Source organism: Osmia lignaria, chromosome 8 (genome assembly GCF_051020975.1).
Source record: "Osmia lignaria lignaria isolate PbOS001 chromosome 8, iyOsmLign1, whole genome shotgun sequence".
Classification (NCBI taxonomy): domain Eukaryota; kingdom Metazoa; phylum Arthropoda; class Insecta; order Hymenoptera; family Megachilidae; genus Osmia; species Osmia lignaria.
In genome coordinates, this window is record NC_135039.1 from 6,413,227 (window position 1) to 6,440,078 (window position 26,852).

Genomic DNA, 26,852 nt, shown 5'->3' on the forward strand with positions numbered 1-26,852 from the left:
TCCAAACACTGTACTTTTCACCATTAAATGGTTTAATGTTTCTCTTTGCCTGTACATCTTCCATCGTTTCCTTTTATTTATAACGACTATATACTAAACTTACACTAGGGATTATACAAGGGATTATTTCACTATGATACACACACTAAAATATAATTATATATATATATATATATATATATATATATATATACAGCAATTATAGTTTTGCTTTTCAGTTTTTATATTTTCTTTTTATATTTTATTTCACACTACACGCAGATAGCACAAAAAACTAATCTGGGCCCATAACCTATTGGAAATAGGTGGTGAAACAAAAAATAAAAATAGAAGAAAATACTTTAAATAAAACCTTTATTTAAGCACGTGGAAGGACACGTCCGTACAGCTCGAAAGAAACAGTCAGACTACAAACAGGTCAGTGACGAAGAATTCGTCACGTACCTATAGACTCTATCGGTCCTATTCGTTGTCTAAATAAGCCAAGAAGGGACACAGCTGCACCCTCTTGACTTGTGCCTCGAAAAAGAAACTTAATACGTACGTTGATGGTTTTTGTAAAAGAATGAAAAACTTTCTCTTCTTAAAAGAGAAAAACCAACAATCTATTTATTAGTATTTACTTAATTAATTACGCTTATACTTATTTTCTAATTTGTTTCAAGAAAGGTATTAACGTCCGCTAAGAATTGTATTCTTTTACCACTCTGTCGAACAGAAAACTCGAATGACCCGAACTATCATGAAGAATGACTCGACGGATTCTACCTGTTACAGTGACTCGACCTATCTGTTACAACGATTTGACCTATCCCACCGCTGTCACCAAATTTTTTCTCATCTACGTGTAACGTCCCCGGAATTATTATCGCGAGTACGCTACTGCACCGACTGCGTAGGGAGAGCGGTTCCCTATAAGAAGGCGTCTCGTAAATAATTATATAATGAAGGGATCATAGGTTCGGGTGGTGCGCGGTAAAGGAGTGAAATCCAACGTTAATTCCTTTCTCAAAAATCGTAATGAGTGTTTATTCAAGAAAGTTGTGTGTTGTGTTTGTTTATAATATGTATATAAAAAGAAAAGGTAAGTAATTATTTGAGTTATATAAAAAGGTGATGAAAATAATATAAAGAATTAATGTAATCAGTGTACAAATGTTGCGCCCTGTTCTTGAAATACAAAAGGAAAATAATTATATTAGTTAAGTACAGTGAGTGCGCCCTGTATAAAAAATTACAAAGAAAAATAACAAAATAGTTTGACCTAAAATAAAATACAAAGAAAAAATTTAATTGATTAGTGAACGCGTCTCTAGATACGATTATGAAAATTCTAAATCTATAACTTGAATTTATAAAATAAAATTTATTCAAATAAATTGTTCGATTGTCGAGGAGTTGGCGTGGATCCGTTCCGACACTGTAGGAGCTAACCCGTTCGGCCGCAGTACGATTTCTGAGCAACTTAGCCGTCACTGATAGGCCGCATCCAAGGAGCTTCTGCTTTCGCTCGCTCGTTAAGCTTGGTTGCGAACACTGCAGGACGGTATCGTCGCTCTAGAGCCAGTGTGCTAATAGGCCGCATCCAAGGAGCTTCGGCTTTCGCTCGCTCGTTAAGCTTGGTAGCGAACCTGACACGTATGAAAACCGCTGCGAACCGGTGGTCGAGCGCTCCGGGTCTGACACAGAACCTTTGCCGCCTCGCCGACAAAAGAATCTAAGCTACTGGAAACCTATGTAGTAATCGTATCATAGATCCGTGTCGGACTACGATCAGAATCGAAGTGGAAATGCTCCCCGCGGCACGCTCGTATTTATACCCGAGATTTGCTTACGTAGCAGTTTTTTCTATACGCGTTTTCGATACCGGAAGTGTTTGGACTTTGACCGGAGTGTACGTGACTCGCGCGTATCGCTGTCTCTGTCTATGCGTAGTGCTATCTTTCTTTATTCTGCGCTCTATTCCTGTCTCTTTCTACGCGTTACTCCTATCTCTATCTATATATCCCGCGTCGATCTTTTATCGACACGGTAGAATTATCGACGCGGTAATTATCGATGTATTTTTTTTTGTATAAATTTTGTTAAGTATAAATATAATTAAATACAACATTCTTTTCCTATTTGTTAAATATGAATATAATTGTCGATCTGAATCGTGTTAATACAATAATAATAAAAAACGAAGTGTTATAACTTTGATTGTATAAAAACTAAAAAAAATAAATATATATTTTAATAATTAATAATGGTGGTTTTTTTTTTTATTTATTCTTCTTCCTGCGGGATGTTACAAAACCATAAACACTTTGCCAGATTCGCGCTCTATGCCCCCAAATACCCACCGACCTTCAATAGGATGACCTCGGTAATACTTGGGTTTACCGAATTTCGACTCATCTATTTCAACTGAAAAAAATGATCATAAAAACATGATATTTTCACGAGTAATACTTACCAGTTTTACCGGGTCTTCCAATCTTCTCTTTCTTGATAATCATTGCATCATATACCACCTCTCGACAAAATGATGCCCAATCTGTTACCATTGGCACACTTATCTCACATTGCTTTCCTATGAAAAACAATGGGACGTTATCTACCCAGAGATTAACAAACCCAAGAATTTGCCATAATTTCAGATGTGATTTGGCGATGAATGTTTTGGTCCGAATACAATATTTCGCCTTTTGTTTGAGTATACTACCTTTTCCAAGAAATTTCCAGATATAGCCATCGATGCTGTCAAAAAATAATCTAACCTAACTAACCTATCCTAACCTAACTAAACATAACATAATATAATATAATCCTCGCTGATTTTGATGACCTTGAAATATGTTGTCAAGGTCTGTTTCGAGGAGGGCGAGGAATGCCCAGGGGTGGGGTCCGTACACACAAAAAAAGTACACACAAAAAAAAAATGCTCGGAGTAGTCCAAACGGATAGTCGATTTATTAAAAAAACACAATGTGCAGTTTTAAGGTATCACAGAGAGTGAGGAGGGCCGTTACACCAGTGCGAGGTTCGCGCGGTCACCAGAAAAATACAAAAAAATGAGGTCGGCTTGTCGCTCTAGATATTCGCAAAAACAATGTTCACAATTCCACCGGTTCACACTTCTCAGCAGAGGCGACCGAAGGGGGTTAGGTGGGCTGATTATAGCCCGCACACGATTCAACCGCGAGGTCGGCAAACACGCGGCGTGGTTAAAGCGGAGGGGGAGGGGGAATTCAATTTTGCAAAAAGGATGATTTAAAACAAAAACTTACACGCAGCTTTATAGACCTTAAGAAACGGTATAACTTTTATTTCAACTATTTTTTGATATCTTTTGTTGTTTACGATTTATAAGCACGTATATAGAAAGGGCGGTTCGGATAAAAGTGTTGATATCTCCTTCAAAGTTAAAAACGGGCACCAACGAATTACAGTTATCTTCATAAACAAGTCTAATAAATATTTATGCAAAGTTTCATCAAAATCGGAGTGTATCAGTCCCCGATGTTCCCTTGTTAGTACTGCAGTTTTTGTCAGGTTAATCAGGAAAAATCCAAGGATCGCGATACGTCATCTATTTAGGGCGCGTTTTACTTGACTTCAATCAACCAAATAATATAAATAGGCTCGAAACCCCGCTTTCTTTGAAACGGCAGCGGCGCGCCTTGCGAAAGCATTAGCACACTGTTTTGAGCTATAGCTCAAAAATCGACCTTTCGTTTTTGATATCGTTTTGAAACTAATAAAATATGATTGTCATATGTATAAAGAGCACTTTAAGCGAAAAAAAAAAATTTCGAAATTTTGAGGCGATCAAAGTGGTGTTACCCCCTTAGTAGATTAGGATTTAAGTGCTTAGAATTTGAATTTCGTCAATAAGTAATTTATGACAAAGAAAAATTATTATTATTTTGATTTTATGAATTTTTTGATTTTTTAAATCAGTTTTTTGAGTAAATATGCTTTTAATTTTGCTACATTTTTGTGTGACAAGTCATTCTTACCTTCCTATATTACACTTGTCAAGGATGATTTTTCTTTATCTGTGGCGTTTCATTTTCTAAGAACTTTTTCATTGCTTCTCCCATTAATAATATTCCTTCATTATCATTAGCATATCTGTTTATAATTTCTTCAAGCAAATTCAGATCCTACTTTTTTTCTATTAAATTCAATTCTGAATTATCTGATGTTTTTACTTTTGTCGCGTCTTCTTCTGCTTCTTTTTCGTTTCTTTCTACTACTTGTGTGTAATTGTGTTCTGGCTGTTCTTCATTTTCTTCTTCTTCTTCTTCTTCTTCTTCTACTCTAGTATTTTCTTCTCCATCGTTTTCGTCAATTATTTCTTCTTCATCTAAGTGTCTCAATATTGCTATACACTCTTTGCGATTATCTTCGCCACTTATGGCCTGTATCATATCACTTATTTCTGTATGTATAGAAGTATTTAGCACATTTGCTGCTTCATCTTCTATTTCGTTGGGATCCCTTGCTAGAATTTTATTCCAACTATTTTTATATTCACAGATGTAATGTCCAGCCATGATTCGTAGAGCATATAAATACATTCTTTAATATTATGTTTTACATAAAACTCCGGTATACCATGTTCGTATTGCAAAATACGACGTAGTATTTTATGCCGTTATACCGTTTTCAAATTTGCAATTACTCCCTGATCCATTGGTTGGATGAGGGATGTGGTATTTTGTGATACATATACCAGTTCGAAAGGATCGATTTCGGTTACTTTGTGGCTTGAACAATTATCCAAAACTAATATTGTTTTCCCAACTGTCCCACTTTGTAACTGGTATTGCTAACCACTAGGTTTAAAATGATGTTCATACCATTCTTTAAAAATATCTCCATTCATCCACGTTTGCCGTTGATATTTATAAACCACAGGTAATTGTGTGCAATTCTTCAGTGCTCGTGGATTTCTGAATTTCTAAATAAAAATTGGCTGAAGTTTATGGGTCCCATCTGCATTGGAACATAATCCGATAGACACTCTATCTTTTTTAAATTTTTTTCCTGCCAATTGTTCTTCCTCCCTGCTTATCAAGCTCTTTGATGGAACAGCCTTCCAAAGCAGTGCCGTTTCGTCCATATTATATATATGACACAAATTAATCCACAAAATCATTTACAAACCTTTCTGCACTTTCATCATCTGCGCTTGCCTTTTCTCCGTGAGCATGGACTAACCGAATTCCATATCGATTCTTAAAATTACGCAACCATCCTCTGCTTCCGGCAAACGACATTGCACCGTGTTCATTACACAGTTCGGTTGCCTTCTCTTTCAATAATAAATCCGGCAATGGATTCCCCATTGTTCGCTGCTCCAAGAACCATGCATATAATCGATTTTCGAGAATTTCATTCGAAGACGCTCTTCGATTCTTGTGCTGCAAAACACGGCCTCCTCGGTTTCCAAAACTAGACAATCGGGTGCACTCGCGACGAATGCGATATACTACATCTCGCGAAACTCCGTATTTTCGAGTTAAAAATGTAATCGACACTCCCTGCTCTAACTGTTCTGCAATTGTCATTCTTTGTTGGATAGTTAGGAAAACCCTTTTCTTATTCTGGTTTTCTGCCATGATTAATGGAAACTCTATATTTAAATATTGTTAAAAATTACATTTATTTCATTAACAGATATTTTTGAAACATCTTTTCCAGCATTACATTACCTACTTGAAAACAGTTGCTTATTTCAAATCAAAACTGTATCCTATGTATTATTTATAACTTGTTAACTATAATTGCAATAACAACACAATACATACATATGTGGGTATATGTTAATATTAAAATAATTGTCAAAAAATAAGAGAAAGTGTGACACGAATTAGGAATTGGAGCGTGTTCCATTCGTGCGATTTTACTACATGTTCCATTCATCCGATTTTACTATTGCTAAAATAAGAAAGCATGTTATGTCCTATCCGTCTCCGAAGAATAACACCGCTGCTCGACCGATCACTTTATAAATAGTTTGCCGCGACACCGAACCCCCCTGTTTCTCTACGCGTTCCCCCTCGACGCGCTCGAAAACAAAGTCGAGCCGAATAGCCTACCTGATCCGTAATAAGTAACAGGCCAGACCCGAGCATGTTGCTTATTACGAGGCAATCCTGTACCTTCCCAATAGAAAAAAAAGACAAAGAACGATCAAAGTGAAACAATAGAGACGTCTGGTGTTGAACTAGGTACTTTAGGTCAGAGCTCGGCAAGATTTGCACTTCTCCGCCGATTTTCAGGTGGCTCCGCCTAACACTATTCCCCGTACCCCGACGTTTCGCGCGCAGCCAACGAACTGTTCGAGGTTCAAAAGCGTTATCACTCGTAAACGTATACTGGCAATAGCTTTCCACATCACCGCAAGGTATTACAGTAAAACCTGGATAAATGCAACCAAGATTGGGCCCCAGTGGTTGCATTTATCCAAGCGAGGTGTCGATTCTGGGCATTTAATGTTGCATTTATTCAAGCGAGGTGTCGATCTGCGTCCGTACACATGTTTTGTATTGAGCCGACATGCCGATTCTGTGTCCGTACACATGTTTTGTATTCAGCCGACATGCCGATTCTGTGTCCGTACACATCTTTTGTATTCAATTGAGTGGCGTCAATTCTATGTTGTTTATTCTATTACTATTGTTTATAAATATAATTCAAATTATATCATGTTTGGTGTCATTTCAATCAGAAAAATCTCACAAATGCGCTAGTAAAAGTTTCATTAAGAAAAAGTTAAAAATAAAAAAGTTTTATCGTTCAATTAGTATTACTCACACCGATATTACGGTCGGATCATATTACACGGTTTTCTCGTCGAGCGGCTCGGTTCGTCTAGGGGGATCCCCCTAAGTGGAGGGGATAGCGATGTTGCACTTATCCAAGCATTCTTTCGTTGCATTTATCCAAGTTTTACTGTATTGTCGATGCATTTTTTTTTAAAGTGGTATCCCCAGTAGACTTAATCCACTGATGACTTAAAGAACCCTTTAACTAAACGGAAATAAAATTAAATAAGAAATGAAAATAATTATTGCACGTAGCAAGCCGCATAAGATGCGGTAAAGAATCATCGCTTAATAAAGAACGTTTTCCATTTTTTATAAATTTCATTTGTAAAAATGAAGTTTCACATAAATATGTGGATCCAAACATTGAAAAAATTCGAAGTCTAAAATCACGAAGCTTAGGACGCGATGTTTTTGACAACATTTTATAAAAATCAGGACCTACTTCTTTAACTGTTTTAAGAGAAATATCACTTTGTAAATCACATAATTTATGCTGTAAGTCAAGATGTTGTTCTTCGATTGGCGCTGTAAGGGGATTCTCGAAAAGAATTAATTCGGTTCTAAGTTTTTCGAAGCAAATAAAACGTGTATCGAATTCTTCTATGAGATAATCGACGAAATGAATATATTCCTTGAAATTGCAGCTATTGCCGTATTCTTTGAAGAGAATCTCGCAAGAAGGAAAAAAATGAAAAACATTATTTAAATGAGATTTTAATAATCATAATTTTCTTCGGAAAGAATCAACATAACTAACTAATTTAGAAATATTTTGATTTGTTCTTTGCAGCTTTAAATTGAGAAGCCTAAGTTGATTAGTCATGTCAGTAATGAAGGCAAGTTCGGAAAGAAATTTAATATCTTCCAAATGAGATATATGTATATTCCTGATATTCAGATTACGTCAGAAACATTTTTTGTATTTTCAGAGATAGAGGGGCTATTTAGGTGGCCTGTTTTAAACGAAACACCCTGTATATTAAAAAATTATGTACTAATAATATTATATTTACTTATATTAAATTAGGGTATGGGTAGAATGTACAATAAAGAAACCATAGTATTTTTTTTTCTTTTCTTATTTATTTAAAAATGATAGTAGGATTGTTTTTGACATAACCGCCCCATTTTCCTCCGCCTCTTCCTCTACCTCCTCTTCCTCTACCCTCTCCTCCGCCTCTTCCTCTACCTTCTCCTCTTGCCCCTCGACTATATTTAACGAGTCGCTTGACTTCCTTTTTCAGCTCTGCATTCTGTAAGATGGAACATAAACATAATTATTGTAGTATAATCATATGGATGTTGATTCCACGCTGAGAAATCGCAATTATATGTATATACTTACTTGTTTCTTATATGTTGCAAGTAATTGAATTAATTGCTTGTTGATTTCCTCATTTGGTTTTTCATTGCTTTCCTTTCTCCCCTGATTTATCTGTTCCTAAACATGAAAATTTAAAATATGTATTTTTATCGTTTTAAAAAATTACAATTTGTTGAAATCATTAAAAAAAATAGACAATGGTAATTTTTCAACTGAAATGACTTTCGTAGATTCAGATAAGTTGTGTGTATGCTAAAAATTTCATCTATATCGGTGAATGCATTAAAAAGTTATAAATAATTAAAATTTCCGAAAATCGCGACTTTATATCTAAGAAAATAAGTAATCGCAGTTCACACAACACATAGAAAAATAAAAGTGATAGAGATAGTGAGCGTAAAGGTACTTACGTGATTCGGCTCTGGATTTTCTGACAATTCACTATTTCCTTGGCTCTCCGCCATCGTACAATCCATTTTTTCCTAAAAATATACACAGTAAATAATAAAAACTTCTTGTTTCATAAAATAGGGAAAACACGAATGTATGTGCGTAGAGTTTTCATTTGTTGTGTATAGTATATATTTATAACTTTTGAACTATTTCATTTTTATACATTACTGTGCTAATTATGTAAATATGGAACGAAAAGAAGAAAGTGAAAATGCAAGAAGCAGAAGGCATTTGAAAGGGAACAAGAAAAATCAGAGTTATACCATATTTGCAAAGCGTGTATCTAAAAATAAAAAGCGGCAAGAAAGGTAAGTTATGTTTTATATTATAGATTTGCATGAAGTCATTAGTTCCCGATGTAGTAATATCATGGTATTTTATAATATGTAATACAATATTACATATTCCCTTCTCTCATTCTCTCCCTTCTTTCATTTTTTATATTGGACCTCTCCTTTGCGCGTTCGGCGCCTACCATGATGGCGCGTACCATCGACTCCATTCCTCTGGCCCCTCTCCGCTATTTGTCTCCCATTCACATGTTTTGAAATTAATTATTAGTATTGTAGCAGATCACCAGCGAAATTTCGCGTCGATCGTGCATACGAGAACGTTCGCGACAAAAGACGATCTCGCCGTATTTATTTATAGTAATAAAAATCATTTCTCTAATATTGACCATTTTACCGAACAGTTGCTTATTTCGAAACAGGTTGCTATTCGGCTTGACTTTGTTCTCGAAACAGGACGATAGAGAACGCGAGAAATGAATGAGAGATCCGAGGTAGCGGCAAATCATAAAGTGATCGGCCGAGCAGCGATGTTATTTTTTGAACAAGGATAGAATATAGCATGCCCTCTTATTCTCGCACTATGCGTTTCCGAAGGCATGTAGAATCACATGAACGAAACATGTTCCAATTTACTAATTGCGTGTTACACTCCCTCTTATTAAAAGATGTTTTAAATGCCACTCTTGAAAAATAAATATTATTTTTTTATTACTTTGCTTAAGATTTATTTGAATGTTGTTGAATAAAATCGTACGCCTTGAAGAAGATGCGGCCCTGCAGGTACCTAAAGGTTTCTTGTCCCTTAATACAGACACGGGCTGAACTTCGTCTTGGGGGACCAAAAATTTCAGGCTGAAAGGTATCAAATCTTATAGTTTTTGACCTGAAACATTCGAAAATGCAAGTTAAATGTCCAGGAAACCAATAGTTTAAGAAATACAAGTGTATAAAAATGTACGTATTTAGTGACGTTTGACAGGTTACAATGACGCCATGTTGCTTCTACCCATCTTCTGATTGGTTCGCACGAAGGTTCGCGCATAAATTTAAAATCTGTTCATTTATTTCAGGTATCATTTGTTAACTCTCTCAATTTTTTTATTCAACTATTATATTCTTCGTAGCATCATTTTCTGAAATGTATTTTATTGTTGGTCTGTTTTTTGTATCTTTTATTTATTTTTTGTGTGTTTTTTCATATTTTTGTGTGTTTTTTGTGTTTTTTTTGTATATTTGTATATAATAATGAGTACGATAAAGTATAATTTATGCAGGTATTTGAATTTTATGTGTTATTTTGTTTAATATAATTTATACATTTTAATTTTCTGTATATTTTGTATGTATTATCTGTGTTTTTATGAATTTTATTTAATATGATTTATGCAGCTTGCCCGCTTCGAAGGAATCGGCTGTTTCGTGGGCCAGGGAGAAGGGACTTCTACGTACTACAAGAAATTATAGTACCCATCGTCGGCCCATGAAGCTTTACGCAGGCGGGGAACACGGTCTTGGCCGTTTCCGATGCCCTGCTGGCCGCGGTAACTGCAAACAGTACGCGGCCACAGTCGATTCCTTCTTTCAGGATGTCCGTCTGCCCTTACATAAGGCAATAAAGTAAATTTTCATTTGAAATCATTTGATTATTAATTTCAATTAAATTTATAATCGTTTCTTATATATATATATATATATATTTTTTTTTTTTTAAGGCTTATGTATTGCTTTACTTTTGACTTCTCCTACGAGGTTACCGCAACGGAGGTATCCGACGTAGGGGAAGATCAGGAAGTATTGTCAACGGACACGATTGCAGCGTGGTTCCGCTATTGTCGGGAGATAATAGTGGACCACGTTTGCAAAATGCAAGCGGGCAAGCCGAAATTAGGCGGGATCGATGAAGGAGGTTCTGCAATCGTTGTACAGGTAATTTTTATACTATTTTTAATTAATTTTGTTATTATTCCTGTTTTCTACTACTACACTTTAAATATTATTTCAGATCGATGAGGCCAAATTTGGGAAAAGAAAGTATAACCGTGGCCGTATCATCGACGGCCACTGGGTACTTGGCATGGTCGACACATCGACCAACGATTGTAGAATGGTTGTCGTTCAAGACCGGGAAGCGGCAACCTTGATCCCCCTAATTAAAGAAAATGTTGCTGCAGGCAGTGAGATCCATACGGACTCATTTAGGAGTTACATGGGTCTCGCTGCTGAAGGATTCATCCATAAGATGGTGAATCATAGCGTCGAATTTGTTGGTAATTATTTCAGTTTGGTTAGGCTATAACAAAATTTCCGGTCGCTGTGAGGCGGCCGGTCATATTGGTGTGGTATTAAATAAATGTTTTGTGTATCTTTTAATTACAGCGCCTGATGGAACTCATACGCAACAAATCGAAGCGAACTGGCGACCGGCAAAGGATTGGATGCGCGGAAGAGGCCGCTTCCACGACGAAGACTTTGCCGATCGCCTGTGTGAGTATTTGTGAAGGAAATTCTGCAAAACTTACACAATTCATCTTATGGATTCCTTGATCGCAGCAATCAAGGAGCAGTACGTTTTCGAATAAGGTAACTTGAACTTAGTCACTTAAACGAACCAGTCAGATGATGTGTAGAAACAATATGGCGTCATTCTAACCTCTCAAATGTCACTAAATACGTACATTTTTAAACACTTGTATTTCTTAAACTATTGGTTTCCTGGACTTTTAACTTGTATTTTCTAAAATTTCAAGTCAAAAACTACAAAAAAAAAAGGACCCCTTAATTTTTGGTCCCCCAAGACGAAGTTTTACCCAGACACGTCATGACTTTTCCGGAAAAACCCAAGAATCTGTACCTGAATCTGTGCATAAAATTCACACCATTCCGGCTTTGGTCAGTCTTTAGACAACCGTTGCTGGAGTAGTACAGAAAGTGAAAATCGATAGTGTCAAGAGTTGTAGTGCAGTTTTTTTTTTGTAATCATGGCAGAAATTCAAAAAAAGAAAAGAGTTTTTCTATCAGTGGAGCAGAAGATGCAAATTGCCGAACAATTACAGAAGGAAATTACGGTAAAGGCACTTTCTCGAGAATATGGAGTATCGCAGGATGTGATTCATCGGATTTGTCGAGAGTGTAGACTCTTATACGTTTTTGGGACCCGAGGGGGCCATGTATTACAGCACAAAAATCGAAGAGGATCTTCGATCGAAGATTTAGAAGAGCGATTGGATACATGGTTCGTTCAACAACGAGCGGTGGGAAACCCCATAACAGATTTGCTGTTGCTGGAAAAGGCCCGCGAAATATTGGCTGTGCACGGAGGAACCTCATATGCCGGAAGCAGGGGCTGGTTGTGGAAATTCAAACAACGCTATGCGATCCACTTAGCCCATGCTCATGGTGAAAAAGCAAATGCTGACAAAGATGGTGCGCAAAATTTCATAAAGACATTCAATGAAAAAATCGAGGAAGAGGATATAAATTTAAATTTAATCTTTAATATGGACGAAGCAGGCCTTTTATGGAAAACTATTCCTTCGGAAAGCCTTATAACAGATACAGAAAATAAATTGGAAGGCAGAAAATTAAAAAAGGATAGGGTGTCCATTGGCTTGTGTAGTAATGCAACTGGTACACATAAATTGGCTCCAATTTTTATTCATAAATTTCAAAATCCACGAGCTTTGAAAAATTGCGGGAATGTAATGATAACGACGCAACCTTAATCATGGGGGAGGCACATAAAACGATTTTAGAAAAAGAACCGCTACGTACAAAAGAAAACCAACCGTGAAAAGACTAATATAAGGTAAGAAAAGATTTTGTCAAATAATAGTAGAAAAAAACAGAAACTAAATCTACTCAAAAAGTTAATTATAATTTCTTTACAGGACGTCAGCTTTTTCACTGGCGTATCGACAAGGAGTTTTGTATATTTTATATATTTTGTATATTTTCTATATTGTTGTTACTCACAGTTAATACATATCCCACTATGTCAGTATCATCCGGAGCGAGTTATTTATTTCGAAGCTAATATACCAGACTGAGAAAGCATTATATATATAGGTTTTATTAATTCTACATACTTAGACTAATTATAAACAGTAAAACTAAGTAAACTACGAATGAAACGGGTTCGTCGCGGGTTCGTCGCGGATTCGTCGCAGATTCGTCGCAAAATTCGTCGCAGGGCACGTCTACTCCCCATACGTCGTCGTCGTCAACTGACTGTCGATTTTTCATGATTTGTCGCGTCGCGGGCCCCCCGCGACCCCCCTGCCATCTGCAGTAGAATCCAGAATATTCTGGAATACATACATCTTTTATTTTCTACATATACACATGTATTCCATCCTTCTTTTACTAACCGCTGTCACTGCTCAGTCAAGCGTGAAATTTATTACCCTAAACATCGGCGTTGTGCTTTCATGGACCTCTCACTCATTTATCGTATCTCTCACTTTGCGGGCGTCTTCAAACAAAGAAGAGGGGATAGCGAGTTGCTTACTTCGAAGCAGAGATCACTTGTTTATTTCGAGGCAATGCTGTAGTCCTACCTTCCGTAATAAGCAACTGTTTTTATTTGATACATGCATGTGTGTGTGTGTTATTTCTACTTAGGCGACGTTTGAAGAAGGCAGCGTACCTCGCGGTAGGTCAGAGCACCTGTACCGCAGACGATGCAGGTAGCAGCTCTTACGAAATGCTCCGACACTCGCCTGTTGCGACTGATTATTCTGCGATTGAAGAACCTTCCACCTCTTATGAGATGCTGCCACACTCGCCTGCTGCGAGCCTGCTGTTACCGTGGAAGCGTATGAAGAAAACGTGGAAGAAATTCATTCTGATTTAGAAGATTAGGCATTGATAGAAACAGCAGAACCACCGCAGTTAGAAGAAAAACCAGTTTCTAACGGGATAGATTTCGTCGATTTTCAACATGTTTTCAAGCAAATAATACAGCTTGGAAAACATTCAAGTATCGGCTGTGGCGTCGAACACTTCCAAATAATTGGATGTCAACAAAACGGACTGGAAAAAAAGTATAAAATAAAGTGCCAAATGTGTAATCACGTCGAGTGGGTGTCGTGCCTTCAGAACAGTGATAACACAATGGACATCAACCGCGGCGCTGTTTCCGGTACAATGATGACAGGCGGCGGATACAATCAACTAGAAGAAATACTTTCTTGCATGAACGTGTCGTGCATGAGCAAGAGAATCTACGAAAAATGCCAAGATGAAATAATCGATGCCTTCGAATTGGCTGCGCAACGAGAAATAGAAGACGCAGGGAAATTAGAAAAAGAGCTAGCCATAGCCAGTTGTCGCAGATGGCAGCTGGATGAAGAGATCAGACCGTGGAGGTGATTACAACTCTCTGTCTGGTGTAGGAGCCATCGTGGGATACCACACCAAAAAGGTGCTCTACATCAATGTAAAAAATAAATTTTGTATAATTTGCCAAACCGCTGCCAAGAAGAAGGAAGAGGCACGGCAGCATCGTTGCTTTAAAAATTGGGGTCGTAACCAGAATTCAACTGGTATGGAAAGTGCTGTTATTGTAGACGGATTTAAATGCAGCATAGAAATGCACGGCCTGATATATTCAATATTAGTTGCCGATGGAGATAGCAGTGTGTACAAAAAGATATTGGACAATGATCCATACAAAGAATATATGGTGCATGTACGAAAAATTGAATGTACCAATCACCTGCTACGCAACTTTAGTAGAAAAATAAATGAGTTCGCCACAAAAGGCCGCTTCAAGGAACTACGAGCTATTGTAAAAGAGAATGCCCTTCGCCTGCGCACTGGTGTGAAAAAAGCTGCAGAACACCGATTCAAAGAGAAAGTAACACTCGCTGATCAAATAAAAAATTTAAAAACAGATATGAAAAATGTAGCGAGTCATGTTTTCGGTGAACATCAGGAGTGTCAACGACTAGTATACTTCTGCAACAAATACTCTAACCCGAACGGAGTGAACTATGTTCCACAATTGAAAGAATGCGGTATTTATCAAAGCATTGAAGAAGCAATGCAACCGCGCTTTCCTCAAGCTGAGAGCTTGTTATATGGATTAAATAATAATGCAGTGGAGAGTTTCAATAACATAATTGCGAAATTCATCGGTGGCAAAAGAATAAACTTTGGACGCAAGGGCTCGTATCAGGGTAGAGTCTCTGCTGCTGTTTTTCATTTCAATTCAAGAGAGTCGTTCAGCCGATTGAGTACTGCTATGAACAAGGAACCGACAGCCATCGTACAAAATATGGAACAACGACGTAAGCATGCATCGCAAATGGCAGCGAAATATAAGCAAAATGCCAAAGCATGTTCTTCTCGATACGAAAAGCAATCGTGCGACAAAGATTACGGCCCCACGGCAGAAAAACCAGATATGGAAGAAGTAGTATTCTCTTCTGAGTGTGAGAGGCACATGCTTACACTCCTTCAGTGGCAAACGATGAGACATAAAATTGAAGCAGAAACTCGCGATCAGGCCAAGAGCGAAAAATGGATAGCCTACCGTAAAAAATTATTAACTGCATCGCATTTCGGCAAGGTATGCCGATTGAGAAAGAATACACCAAGAGGAAATACGATAAAGAGTATAATGTATCCGCAAATTCAATATTTGCGTTCCCTTGAGTACGGAAGAGAGAACGAGGCAAATGCCTTGAGACAATTGGAAACGGAAATGGGAATCCATATTCTACCGTGTGATTTATTCATCGATGCCGTTGTGCCTTATTTAGGTGCAACTCCTGACGGCCTCGCGGACGATGATACTATCGTCGAAGTGAAATGCCCTGAATCGGCGAAGGATTTATCGCCTGCTGAAGCAATAGAGCAACTTCCTGCAATACGGCGTATTTTCCGGGGTGATGAAATGAATAAAATTCATCATTACTATTATCAAGTGCAAGAACAGTTACACATAACGAATAGACAATGTGCTCTATTCTGTTTATGGACAAAGAAAGGAATAAAAATTACAAAAGTACAAAGAGACGACAGATTCTGGGCAACAGAAATGGAGCAAAAACTGAAAAGGTTTTATGAAGACTCCATGTTGCCAGAAATTATAGACAGCAGATTTAATCAGCAGCAACCTATTAGAGAGCCTGCATACATAAAACAGAACAACAATACATGTACCAGTACACAAGAAAGTACATGTGACGATGTACATAAAAATCAGAATGGCACCGACGAGTGCACACAGTTCATATGATGAAGTGTATAATAAACGATTGCAATATAAGATCGCAATGCACCTGCGGGTGCACACAGCTCATATGATGAGCTGTTCTATAGTCTATTGCGACTGCACCGTCGAGTACCCACAGCTCATATGATGAGCTGTTCTACAGTCTATTGAGACTAGACTCGGCGGTGCACACACCACACATGATGAGGTGTATAATAATATCTTTGACGGGGGTGGTGGTGGATCTCTTCACACTCTCCTATTAATTTTTACTTTCAGCTACTTCTTTATTTTATCGGAAGGGAAAACAATTTATAATCTGGGAGGAAACGGGAACGCACGTGTATAAAAAGGTAAGTACAATGCCTCTATTTTTATTACCTGTACGTGAATTCATTTATAATCATTATCATATTGTATTTATTTATTTAGGAGGTCCGCAATAAATGCACAAAAGTACAAATGTGGAGAGTGAAGAGGACCGTCTTTGATGGGGGTGGTGGTGGGTCTCTTCACACTCTCCTATTAATTTTTACTTTCAGCTACTTTTCCTTACTTTGCAAAGGAAGAGAACAATTCTTTCATATCAAATGGAAATGATATATATGACAGCGTATGACACATACTTTTAGGCACAAAAGTACAAATGTGGAGAATGAAGAGGACCGTCTTTGACGGGGTGGTGGTGGGTCTCTTCACACTCTCCTATTAATTTTTACTTTCCTAATAGTGGATTCATCAGGAAATGTAAGTAACAGATTTTACATTCAAATAGTATAAAATCAAAAAGAAATTGTTATATTTCTTTTTACAGATCAAACCAGGGTGTACAGCATGATAGTACAAGCGATCCGGAATCGTCTCAACCAAATTGTATAGATAATGTTTGTTCAATAATTGCTTTCAATTATCTTATAAGTGTATAGAGTTCATGTTCTATTGTATTATTTTATTAATAAAAAAGGCTTCCCTTTTTGTTTAAATAATTCGCTATTTATTTACTAATCGAACCATAACCTAACCGTTTAGTATTTTTATATAAAAAAAGATGTAACTTAAGAAACTTTATTTTTCTGGGATTTCCCATCATTTATTTATCCAACGTAACATATTGTAGCATAAGCATATTTGGATTAATTAAAAGTATAATAAATTTGCACTATCAACCAAACTTTGCGTTTAAATTTTGTCAAGTACAATGCGACAGCTGACTATTTCTTTTACATTCAGAATAGAATACAGAATTAGAAAAAAGCGCCCTCTCGTTTTCATCGGCCACCCGTATGTCTATGGGTATTACCATTTTTGTGCAGAAAAATCTGCTGTAATACCGACCGGCCAAATCGGAGAGGTCACGTGCCGTGTCTACCCCCTTAATAAGTCGTAAGAAAAAAAGGCGAAATTTCCGAAAACCTGTCAAACCCGATTTGGCTGAGACTTTGCAAATAGCTTCATTTTGCATAAAAACAATATTTGCGAGAAGGATTTTTGGCGACTCAAAGGCTTAGAGTCAAAATTTTGCGAAAAACATTTTACCATTTTGATGTAATTTCCTGCATTATCGACACAGCGTAGTAGAATAAGATTACAACAGTTTGCCGCAAAAAACGTGCTTCGCGCGCCTAATTGAGATAGGGGGAGATCTTTTGTAATTGTAATTACAACAGTTTTTTGTATACGTTTTGTATTAATTTCCATTATAAACATATTTAATGTCTTCTAATAAATAATGAAATGGATCTCCTCCGTTTTTCTTCACTTCGTATCGCCACAAATATTCACAGAGATGGTCAATTAAATCATCTTGATGAATGCCACCTCTACTCAAACGGGCTCGTAAGCTCCGCCATGAAGATTCAGTATTTTGTGTGTACGCCCCTGTTTCTGGATCCACAAAATTTTCACTGTGGTTCACAGTTTTGTGAATGTATCCATGTCTATTTAAATTTTGGTACCCTTTCCAGCAGTCTATATGAATTTCAGACCCTATCGCTACATGCTTCTGATTTAAGGCCAAAAGTGTTGTTTTATGGCGTTTGTTGTTCGGGCATATTTCTAATCTATACTTATTTCCGCCGCGCTCAATCATACCTATTAAACAATAAAAACTCAACAGAAATGCAATTAAAATGTATGAAATAAATTTCAAAAATATAAAGAAGTTAATTATTCGAAATAGAGTCGATGCCAGTCACAATATAGGTCCTGACCTAACCTGTATTCGGAATATTTTTAAATATATATCTAGCGTACCAAGGATCCATAATCCTTCTCAAAAACGTCCCTTTTCAAATTTCCTCCGTCCAATCTTACATTCATCTATTTCCACTATTATTCCAGGACCACCAAGTAGTCCTTCCGTTTCATATTTTTTATCAAAGGCTATTGTGCAGACCTCTCTACAAAACGAAAACCTATCTATAATTGTTTCCGAAGAGACCGTTTGTACATCAATAATGCTGCATTCATGCTGCGTTTGTTCAAATGAGAATTTCCATGCAAAAGCATACGTTATTATCATGCAGTGTTAGATTATGGGGATTATTATAATAAAATACACAGTATATTTCAACACAAAATACTTTATTTTAAGGCTAGGAAGGACGTCTTCTCTCTATGACGTTTTGACACGAAGTGGCTAGAAAGCCCGTAAGGACAAAGCTAAAACTTAAAGATTCTATAAAGACCAAGACTGCATTCAGTCTGTTACCAAGGCCCTCAGGTATAAACAGTCCCAGGTCTATGGGTCCGTTGACGTCTGGTGCATAAACAAAACATTAAAGCACGCAGTGCTTCTCAAATGTACTAAATTTATTTTTGCTTACTTGCTGACGCATTGTAAGTAATCCAACATGCAGCTTTCAATACTTAGATGGCAACGCTCAAACCTATTTTCACATAAAATAAATAACAGAATATAACATAAACATAATTTCTACATAAACACAATGGGAAAACGTAAATTAAACAGTAGAAATAATAATAACCACGTATTATGTGCTGCTGCAATACTATGATCATACTTTCCATGTTTGCGACATCGAAATTGCCCTAAACCTTCTTTCGAATCAATATAAATGATTTTCTTTTTATGTTTTAAACACTATTTCTCTGTAGGAATTAACTCAATTTCCTTAAGCCACTCAATTGTCACTTCATGATTACTTAGCTTTTTAGTAAGTGAAAATAAGTTAATATAATTCATTATATAACTTAGAAAAAATAGATAAACAGAAAACGTGAAAAGGCCGAATACAACAATACATTTGATGTATCAACAATTTAAACAGAAGAAGATCGTTCAACGTCCTCAAGAAAGTTCGAAACACCCGCTTCATTTTTTTTCGGCCTATTTTAATTTTGAGGTACGTCGGCAATGTAGAAAATAATATTAAAATGATAAAAAAATTTTTGTTCGAATCGCCAAAAATCCATCTTCCCAAACATTGTTTTTATGCAAAATGAAGCTATTTGCAAAATTTCAGTCACATCGGATTTGACGGGTTTTTGGAAATACAGCCGAAAAAAAATTCGAAACGTTATGGATACGGCAGGAAACATTCGTAATTTTAACGATTGTATCAGAAATTGGCAGCACCTCTACAGCTTGTTTCTTATTATACTTTGCGACCATCTAAATGGTGGGCAGAAATATATGACGTACGATAACTGATAACCGGTGATGATATTGTAAAGTTTCACGATACAATGAAATTCCTATTATTTTTCGAAAAAAAATGATGTGAACACAAAGTGAGAAGCAAGCTGTAAAGGGGAATCACACACGTCATTAAATATCTCCCTGGACCTAGTGAGCTGCGCGAGTTAAGTGCGGTCACTCGTGAACTGCAGTATAGTTAATTCGCAATGGGTATGTTGATTCCCGTTGAATATTGTTTACTTGAAATTATCAAATGGGTCATTTATCATAGGTTGCCGAGGCCCGAGTTACGATCTTCCTAGTAGAGGAAAAGTTTTTAATTTTGCGCCGCCTCCGAAAACTTTGAAATGTATTTGGTATCCTAGTTAACGATTAAGTAGATATTATTAATAGCTATGGAATATTGGTATAAATGAAATAGAAATTATTTGACACTTTTTAATGCATTTCGAAGTCGGATTAGTTTTTTGTTAAAAATTACTTTTTATTAATATACCTGCTTAAAATATTTACTGCAACACTTAAGTCAGGTCTTGTACATATCATTATATACATTAAGCAACCAATTAAATTCCTACATGGTGCTTCATACTTTTCATCTGAATTTAAAGCTACATAATCCAGTTTACTCGGAAGAGCTGTACTAACAGCTTTACAATCGTGCATATTAAATTTTTCTAAGACTGTTTTTATATATGTACTCTGATCTAAAGTTATTCTATCATTAATTCTCTCAACCTTTATTCCTAAGAAAAAACTAATCTCTTTCAAATCGGTCATGCTAAATTTACTCTTTAAATAACTTTTAAAATTAGTCATTGTTTCCTTATTTCCAGTAGCAATCACAAGATCGTCCACATAAAGTACAACATATATATTTCCTCTATCGAGAACATATACAGGGTTTTCAGACATTTACTAGCCAGCGTTGTGAAAAAAATGAAAGAGGGAAAAGTGATAGTGTTTTGGTAATTATTTAGAAGTTGGTCCTCCTCACCGATTTTCGTGACCTTGAAATATGTTGTGAAGGTCATCATTCTGAACAACTTTTCCCTATACATGTTACCGTCGCTCGGCCTTAGTTTCCGAGATATTCGTAAAAAACTGCATTTATACTTATGTCACCAGTACACTGTATTCCGGGAAAAATGGGGACTGAATAGTGATTGAAAGGGTGATTGAAGTGGTTTGAGGTTAGGGTTAGGGTTAGGTTAGGTTTAGGTTTAGTGCGTACATGGCGTGATACGAGAGCTAATATTCCACGTTATGGAACTCGTACGTCTCATTACGTGGAATATATAGCTGAGTTTTTATTCCGACGTCAACATGATGTTAATGAGCGTATAATGGCATTTTTCGACATGATGAGCGAAATGTTTCCGATTTCTGACAAAACACAAAATGAATAATAGGTATACAATATATAAAAAGTGAAAGAAAGAGTAATTATAACGTGAAAAAATCAAAAACAAAACCTTAACCCTAACCCTAACCTCAAACCACTTCAATCCCTCTTTCAATCACCATTCAGTCTCCATTTTTCCCGGAATACTGTGTAGTCGTAATCTAAGTTTAACTAAACATTTTTGCAAATATCTCGGAAACTAAGGCCGAGCGGCGGTAACATGTATAGGAAAAAGTTGTTCAGAATGATGACCTGGACAACATATTTCAAGGTCACGAAAATCGGTGAGGAGGACCAACTTCTAAATAATTACCAGTGTTTTTTATAAGCAACGTAACAAAGTATATAAATTTTTCCTATTCACACTATTTTTTGAGAAATGAAGGTGACCTTCAGTTTTTTAAATGGAATGGTATATATTTTTTTATATCATATGAAAGCACGTATCAAAACGAATTCAACGATGTATCATATCATGACCTTGAGACCCACTCAGAGTCAAGAAGAAAAGAAATATTTTGATTATTTCGTATTACTGTACTTACCGGTATTTCTTATTGATATGTTTACATTTCATGTTCAATGTGGCTTCCATTAGCTAGGATACACTTTTGTGCCCTGTACAATACACTTTTGGTGGCTTCTGCTATTGTTGTTTGAGGTATTGATGCACATGCGTCTGTTATCTTTTGCTTTAAATCGTTGATATTTGAAGGTGGTGTATCGTAAACGATATTTTTAACAGTACGCCATAAAAAGAAATCCAAAGATGACAAATCTGGGGATCTTGGTGGCCATTTCACAGGTCCATACGTTCCAATCCATTTGTTAAGAAAAAAATGTTGTTTAAGATATTTGACACTACTCTACAATTATGAGGTGGGGCACCATCTTGTTGAAAATAAGTCTTTAACAATGGATAATGACAATGCTTCCCAGTAAGTTCAAAAATGTGTATCCAAAAATTCGAAATATCTGGCACCATTCAGTGTTCCACTATAAAAATAAGGTCCCAAGAGTACATTATTAATCATACCACACCAGACATTAGTACGAAACTGTACATGAAAATTTGTTTCTCTTTTTCGTTTTGGATTTTCAGCGCTCCAGACATGAGTATTATGATGGTTAAGCAGCATATTATTATCAAAACTTAATTCATCAGTCCGAAGTATTTTTTTGTAGAAACTACAATCGTTTCTATCATTCGTAAGTAGCTAATTACAAAATTCGTGCGTTGTGATAAATCACTTTCTCTTAGTCCCTGTACCATGTAGTATTTGAAAGGTTTGTAATCGTATAATTTTAAAATTTTGTGGGTTGAACCAATAGAAATATCACAAGCGGTAGCTACTTTTCGTATTGATGTTGATGGATTTTCTTCAAAATGCAATAAAACTTATAACTTTTTTTCTTCGAACAAAGTTTCCCGATAATGACATTTCTTATTTTCTACGGAACCCGTTTCACCTAAACGTTTCACCACCAAAACAAATTGATTTTCATTTGGTATCACTCTGTTTGGAAATTCTTCTTGGTATTTTAATTTGCAACGTCTTTTATTTTTACCGCACTCGTAATAAATACGCACCATATCTATCTTCTCTTCTCTCGAATAATGATACATCGCACTAAATATCAGCAAACGCTCTGTGAAATAATGCTCAAATAATTCTGCACACCTTGTAATAGAAGTAAACACTAACACAGCCTTAATCATAACATAAAACCACCAAAAGTGCTTTCTAGATAATGGAAGCCACATTGAACAAGAAATGTAAACATATCAATAAGAACAGTAATATAAAATATTCAAAATATTTCTCTTGTTCTTGACTCTGAGTGGGTCTCAAGGTCATAATATGATACATCGTTGAATTCGTTTCGATACGCGCTTTCATATGATATAAAAAAATATATACCATTCCATTTAAAAAACTGAAGGTCACCTTCATTTCTCAAAAAATAGTGTGAATAGGAAAAATTTATATACTTTCTTGCGTTGATTATAAAAAACACTAACACTTTTTCCTCTTTCATTTTTTTTTCATATCAATCATTTACGAGAAAAACGCTGGCTAGTAAATCTCTGAACACCCTCGTATACAACGATCAACTGAAGAACTTCGGAAACCTTTATCTATAAGACTTTTCTCAAATACTTCAAACCAGCATCTTGCTGCTTGTTTCAAACCATATATAGCTTTATTTAATTTACACACTTGATTGCTTTTACTTAAGACTCCTTCAGAAACTTTCATATAAATCTGCTCCTTTAATATGCCATTTAAAAATACAGTCTTTACATCCATATGATGTATCAATAAATTAAATTGATTTGCAAAAGCAATTATAAATCTAAAGCTCAAAATTCTAGCTACTGGTGCAAATGCAACAAGCCGTGCCTTATATATTGACAGGTTTCCATGTTCATCATGCTTAATTGTAAATATCCATTTGCAGTCTACAAATTAGTATTTTTTGGTCTTTCTGCTAATGTCCAAGTTTTATTTACTAAAAGCGAATTTATTTCTTCATTAATAGCTTGTTCCCATTGAATTTTGTCATCCCTTAATTTTATTTCTGCAAATGAATTTGGAATTTTTCAAACAAACGATTGTGCACACACAAGAAGATCGTATTGTGAATTACTTTCATCGTATGAAATAAGAGGATGTTTTCTTATTCTATCACTCCTTCTAAGTTTATTTTCAACTTGTGCTTCGACTTTATCATTTTGAAATGAAGGCCCGCTTTGCGAATCTGTTTCAATTACAAATTTATTAGATTTATTATCTGATTCAACGTCAGGGGTTACTTTTTTACTCGACTTAGATATATCTGATTTATCATTATCAAATTTATGACTTCTCATCAATTTTTACTGATTTTGACTGTATGTCAGATGCATCAGGTTTACTTTTAGGATCTACATTATCTCCTTCAGTTCTCACTACTGGACGAGTTTTGTAAGTACTACTACAAATTTATCATTTTCCACATCCCACACTTTATAACTATTCGGTTCATAACCAACCAATATACCTTTCGATGATTTCTCATCGAATTTGGTTGTTCTAGTTTTATTATGAATATATACAGTAGAACCAAATATCTTTAAATATCTTAATTTGAGCTTTTTACCATGCCACAATTCGAATGGGTTTTTATTAATTTTTAAAGCTTTAGTTGGAGTTAAATTAATTAAAAATGTAGCAGTTAGAACTACCTTACCCCAAAATACTTTACCTAAATCAGCACCAGACAATATCATTGTGCGTGCTTTTTCTGTTATTGTTCTAACCATACGTTCGGAAACACCGTTCAATTGAGGGGTTCGTGGTACTGTTAAATGATAACTGTTTGAAAGTCGGGTTCGAGAGTTTTCGTATGATCGAGAACCGGTTCTGATTGAAAGGATTGGCGGTGAGACGGTGAATAGAGTTTGAGAGTCTGAAACGAACAGTCACAAAGTATATTTACAAGCACAAATTATATACACTATGTACAAGTCTGTTCGTCGAACAACACAATGAAGCATAAAGCTTGAGATTGTAATACAATTCGCACGCGTCGCGTTGAATCGAGCTCGAGTTTGAGATGTATCAAAAGCCACGTGTTGGCGCAATACGTGGCCACCGCGAAATTATATTAATTTCGTGGATTTAATGAGATTGTAAACACACGCGTATGCGTGGGCCGTCGGCACTGCAATGCGGTGTTACTAGCGAGATTTTTGAACTTGAGCTTGAGATGATAGCAATGAAAACTAGACAAACGATTTCGCACGTGCTAACTAGTACAAGACTAAGAATGTTAATGGCCGCTCAACCAGCTTCGTCGCAGCGAGAACCGTTGGCTTTTTTCTCGCTGACGTAACGCTCGCTCATTGGTCGGCCTGACCGGCATCCAAGGTGGCTGCCGGTCGCGCCGCAGAGTGCTGCCGCGGTCCGCGTGAAGGCGGTAGAAATTACATTCTCGAACAGTAACTAATACCTCTCTGTACGCAATAGCCTTTCATTTCATTTGATAACAATTCTCTACCATTATCACAATATAAATTTACTACTTTTATATTAAAATGAGCTTCACTCTTTGCAATAAAATCTTTAAAAACTGAAAAAACATCTGACATATGTCAATAAATATGTTACACAATAATGAGTGAATTCGTCTACAAACAGTACGTAACAATTCTTGTTATTAATTGTGGGAGGAGTGATAGGTCCACAAACATCAAAGTGGACAATAAACAATGGTCGTTTTATATGACTTTTATCTTTAACTTTTTCAAATGGTAATTGTGCTTGTTTACCGTTTATACAAGCTTCACATAAGTTATCATTCGGTACAATTTTATCAATGTATTCTATATCATCGACCATTTGCTTGTTTTTTAATTCTAAGAATTTAGATCTTCCCATGTGCCCCAAACGCCTATGCCATAATTCATCATTATTATTTAAAACATGATTTATTTGAACATTAATACTGCTTACCCTTTTTGCATTTATTTCTAAGTCCACTGCAATTAAATTATTTAAGGGCTTACCAGTCATGATGGTTTGACCATTTTTTTCGATGGTCACACCATTTGTATCGAAGACGGTACTCATTCCTTTTTGCTGCATCCTTCGCACGGACAAAAGGTTGTACGGTACTTCCTCACAGTAAAGGACATCTTCTAGTTTGCTTTCCTCGTAGCTGTGATGAATGCTCCGGTCTTTGCTATAGCAATTTTCACGGTCGGCTGTAATTCTTCAAAATCGGAGAACACATTGTCCTTGTTGACTAAGTGGTCCGACGCTCTGGAATCCAAAAGAAAAATTAATTTTCCTTTTTCTTCCATTATATGGTCGTCCCCAGCCATAAATGCAAATCCTGATGTACTCTCTTCTGCCCCCTTCGGTTCTGCTTCGGCTGTTTGAACAGTTTGAACAGTTATTTTTCGCTGCTCTTTATACTGGAGGCTCCTCTGATAATGAAAGCAGTCTCTAATTTTATGTCCCTTCCTTCCGAAGTGATGACACTTAATCATTGACGCACTATTTTTCGACCTCGAGAATTATTTTTTATATTTTTTATAAATTTGAGGTCTACTCGAGCCACTCGCACCTCTAAAGTTATGTCCTTTAATATTTTGTGTGTTCACTTTATTACGTGGCCGACGGCTTGGCAGCGCGCGTGGCTATCAGAGGCTTTCTGATTGGCGGCCGCGTAACTTATTTTATTATCAATACAACCCGAGCGGTAAGATTGTATTGTGGTAGGAACTGTCACAAGGTTTCACTGGGTTTAAAGGAGAATGCTAATGTGGGTTTGACACAGCAATGTATATATTCTACAATCTTGGTCTATTACAGATGTTGTTGTCGCGAATATAGGTGTATAATGTGATATATTACCTATTTCCACTATGCTCGGTGTTCACGCACTGGCAATGCGGGGGTGTTGTGTGTGGTTGATTGTAATGCCAAATAGAAACACGACTTGCGGATTCTATAAGGTGAATGTTGCTCGAAGGGGACTTCAACCCGATCTCACTAATAGTAACCAACTCACTACCGTACACGACGTGCTCGACACGAGATGAGCTCTGGTACTGCCCCCGATCGTTGGTACGAACGGGTTTATATACTAATTAAGAAGGGTGGTCTGGTTACTATTCGAGTG

General features: G+C 36.3%; 2 protein-coding genes across 4 annotated transcripts in view; one reads left to right on the forward strand and one right to left on the reverse strand.

Annotated features, from left to right (window-relative positions):
• The window catches only part of LOC117610864 (cytochrome P450 6a2-like), a 174,257-nt gene that overhangs the window by 116,566 nt on the left and 30,839 nt on the right, over positions 1–26,852 (forward strand). The window lies entirely within an intron of this gene.
• Positions 275–26,299, reverse strand: LOC117610866 (uncharacterized). Of its 3 annotated transcripts, none has more exons than XM_034338696.2 (4): positions 24,414–26,299; positions 8,559–8,630; positions 8,170–8,265; positions 275–8,077 (listed from the first exon to the last, which is right to left on the reverse strand). In XM_034338696.2, exons 2-4 carry the CDS (start codon positions 8,622–8,624, stop codon positions 7,907–7,909), a joined length of 333 nt encoding a protein of 110 aa, XP_034194587.2. In that variant the 5' UTR covers positions 8,625–8,630; positions 24,414–26,299; the 3' UTR covers positions 275–7,906. The 3 variants fall into 3 exon arrangements, with proteins under 3 accessions (XP_034194587.2, XP_034194585.2, XP_034194588.2); XM_034338694.2 differs by having other exon boundaries at positions 24,429–26,297; XM_034338697.2 differs by lacking the exon at positions 24,414–26,299 and adding an exon at positions 12,867–16,015.

Coding starts and splice junctions, on each gene's coding strand:
- LOC117610866 (XM_034338696.2), bottom strand. CDS start 8,624: ATGGATTGTACGATGGCGGAGAGCCAAGGAAATAGTGAATTGTCAGAA. Junction 8,266..8,558: donor AAAATCCAGAGCCGAATCAC/GTAAGTACCTTT, acceptor TTTCATGTTTAG/GAACAGATAAATCAGGGGAG. Junction 8,078..8,169: donor TTGCAACATATAAGAAACAA/GTAAGTATATAC, acceptor TCCATCTTACAG/AATGCAGAGCTGAAAAAGGA.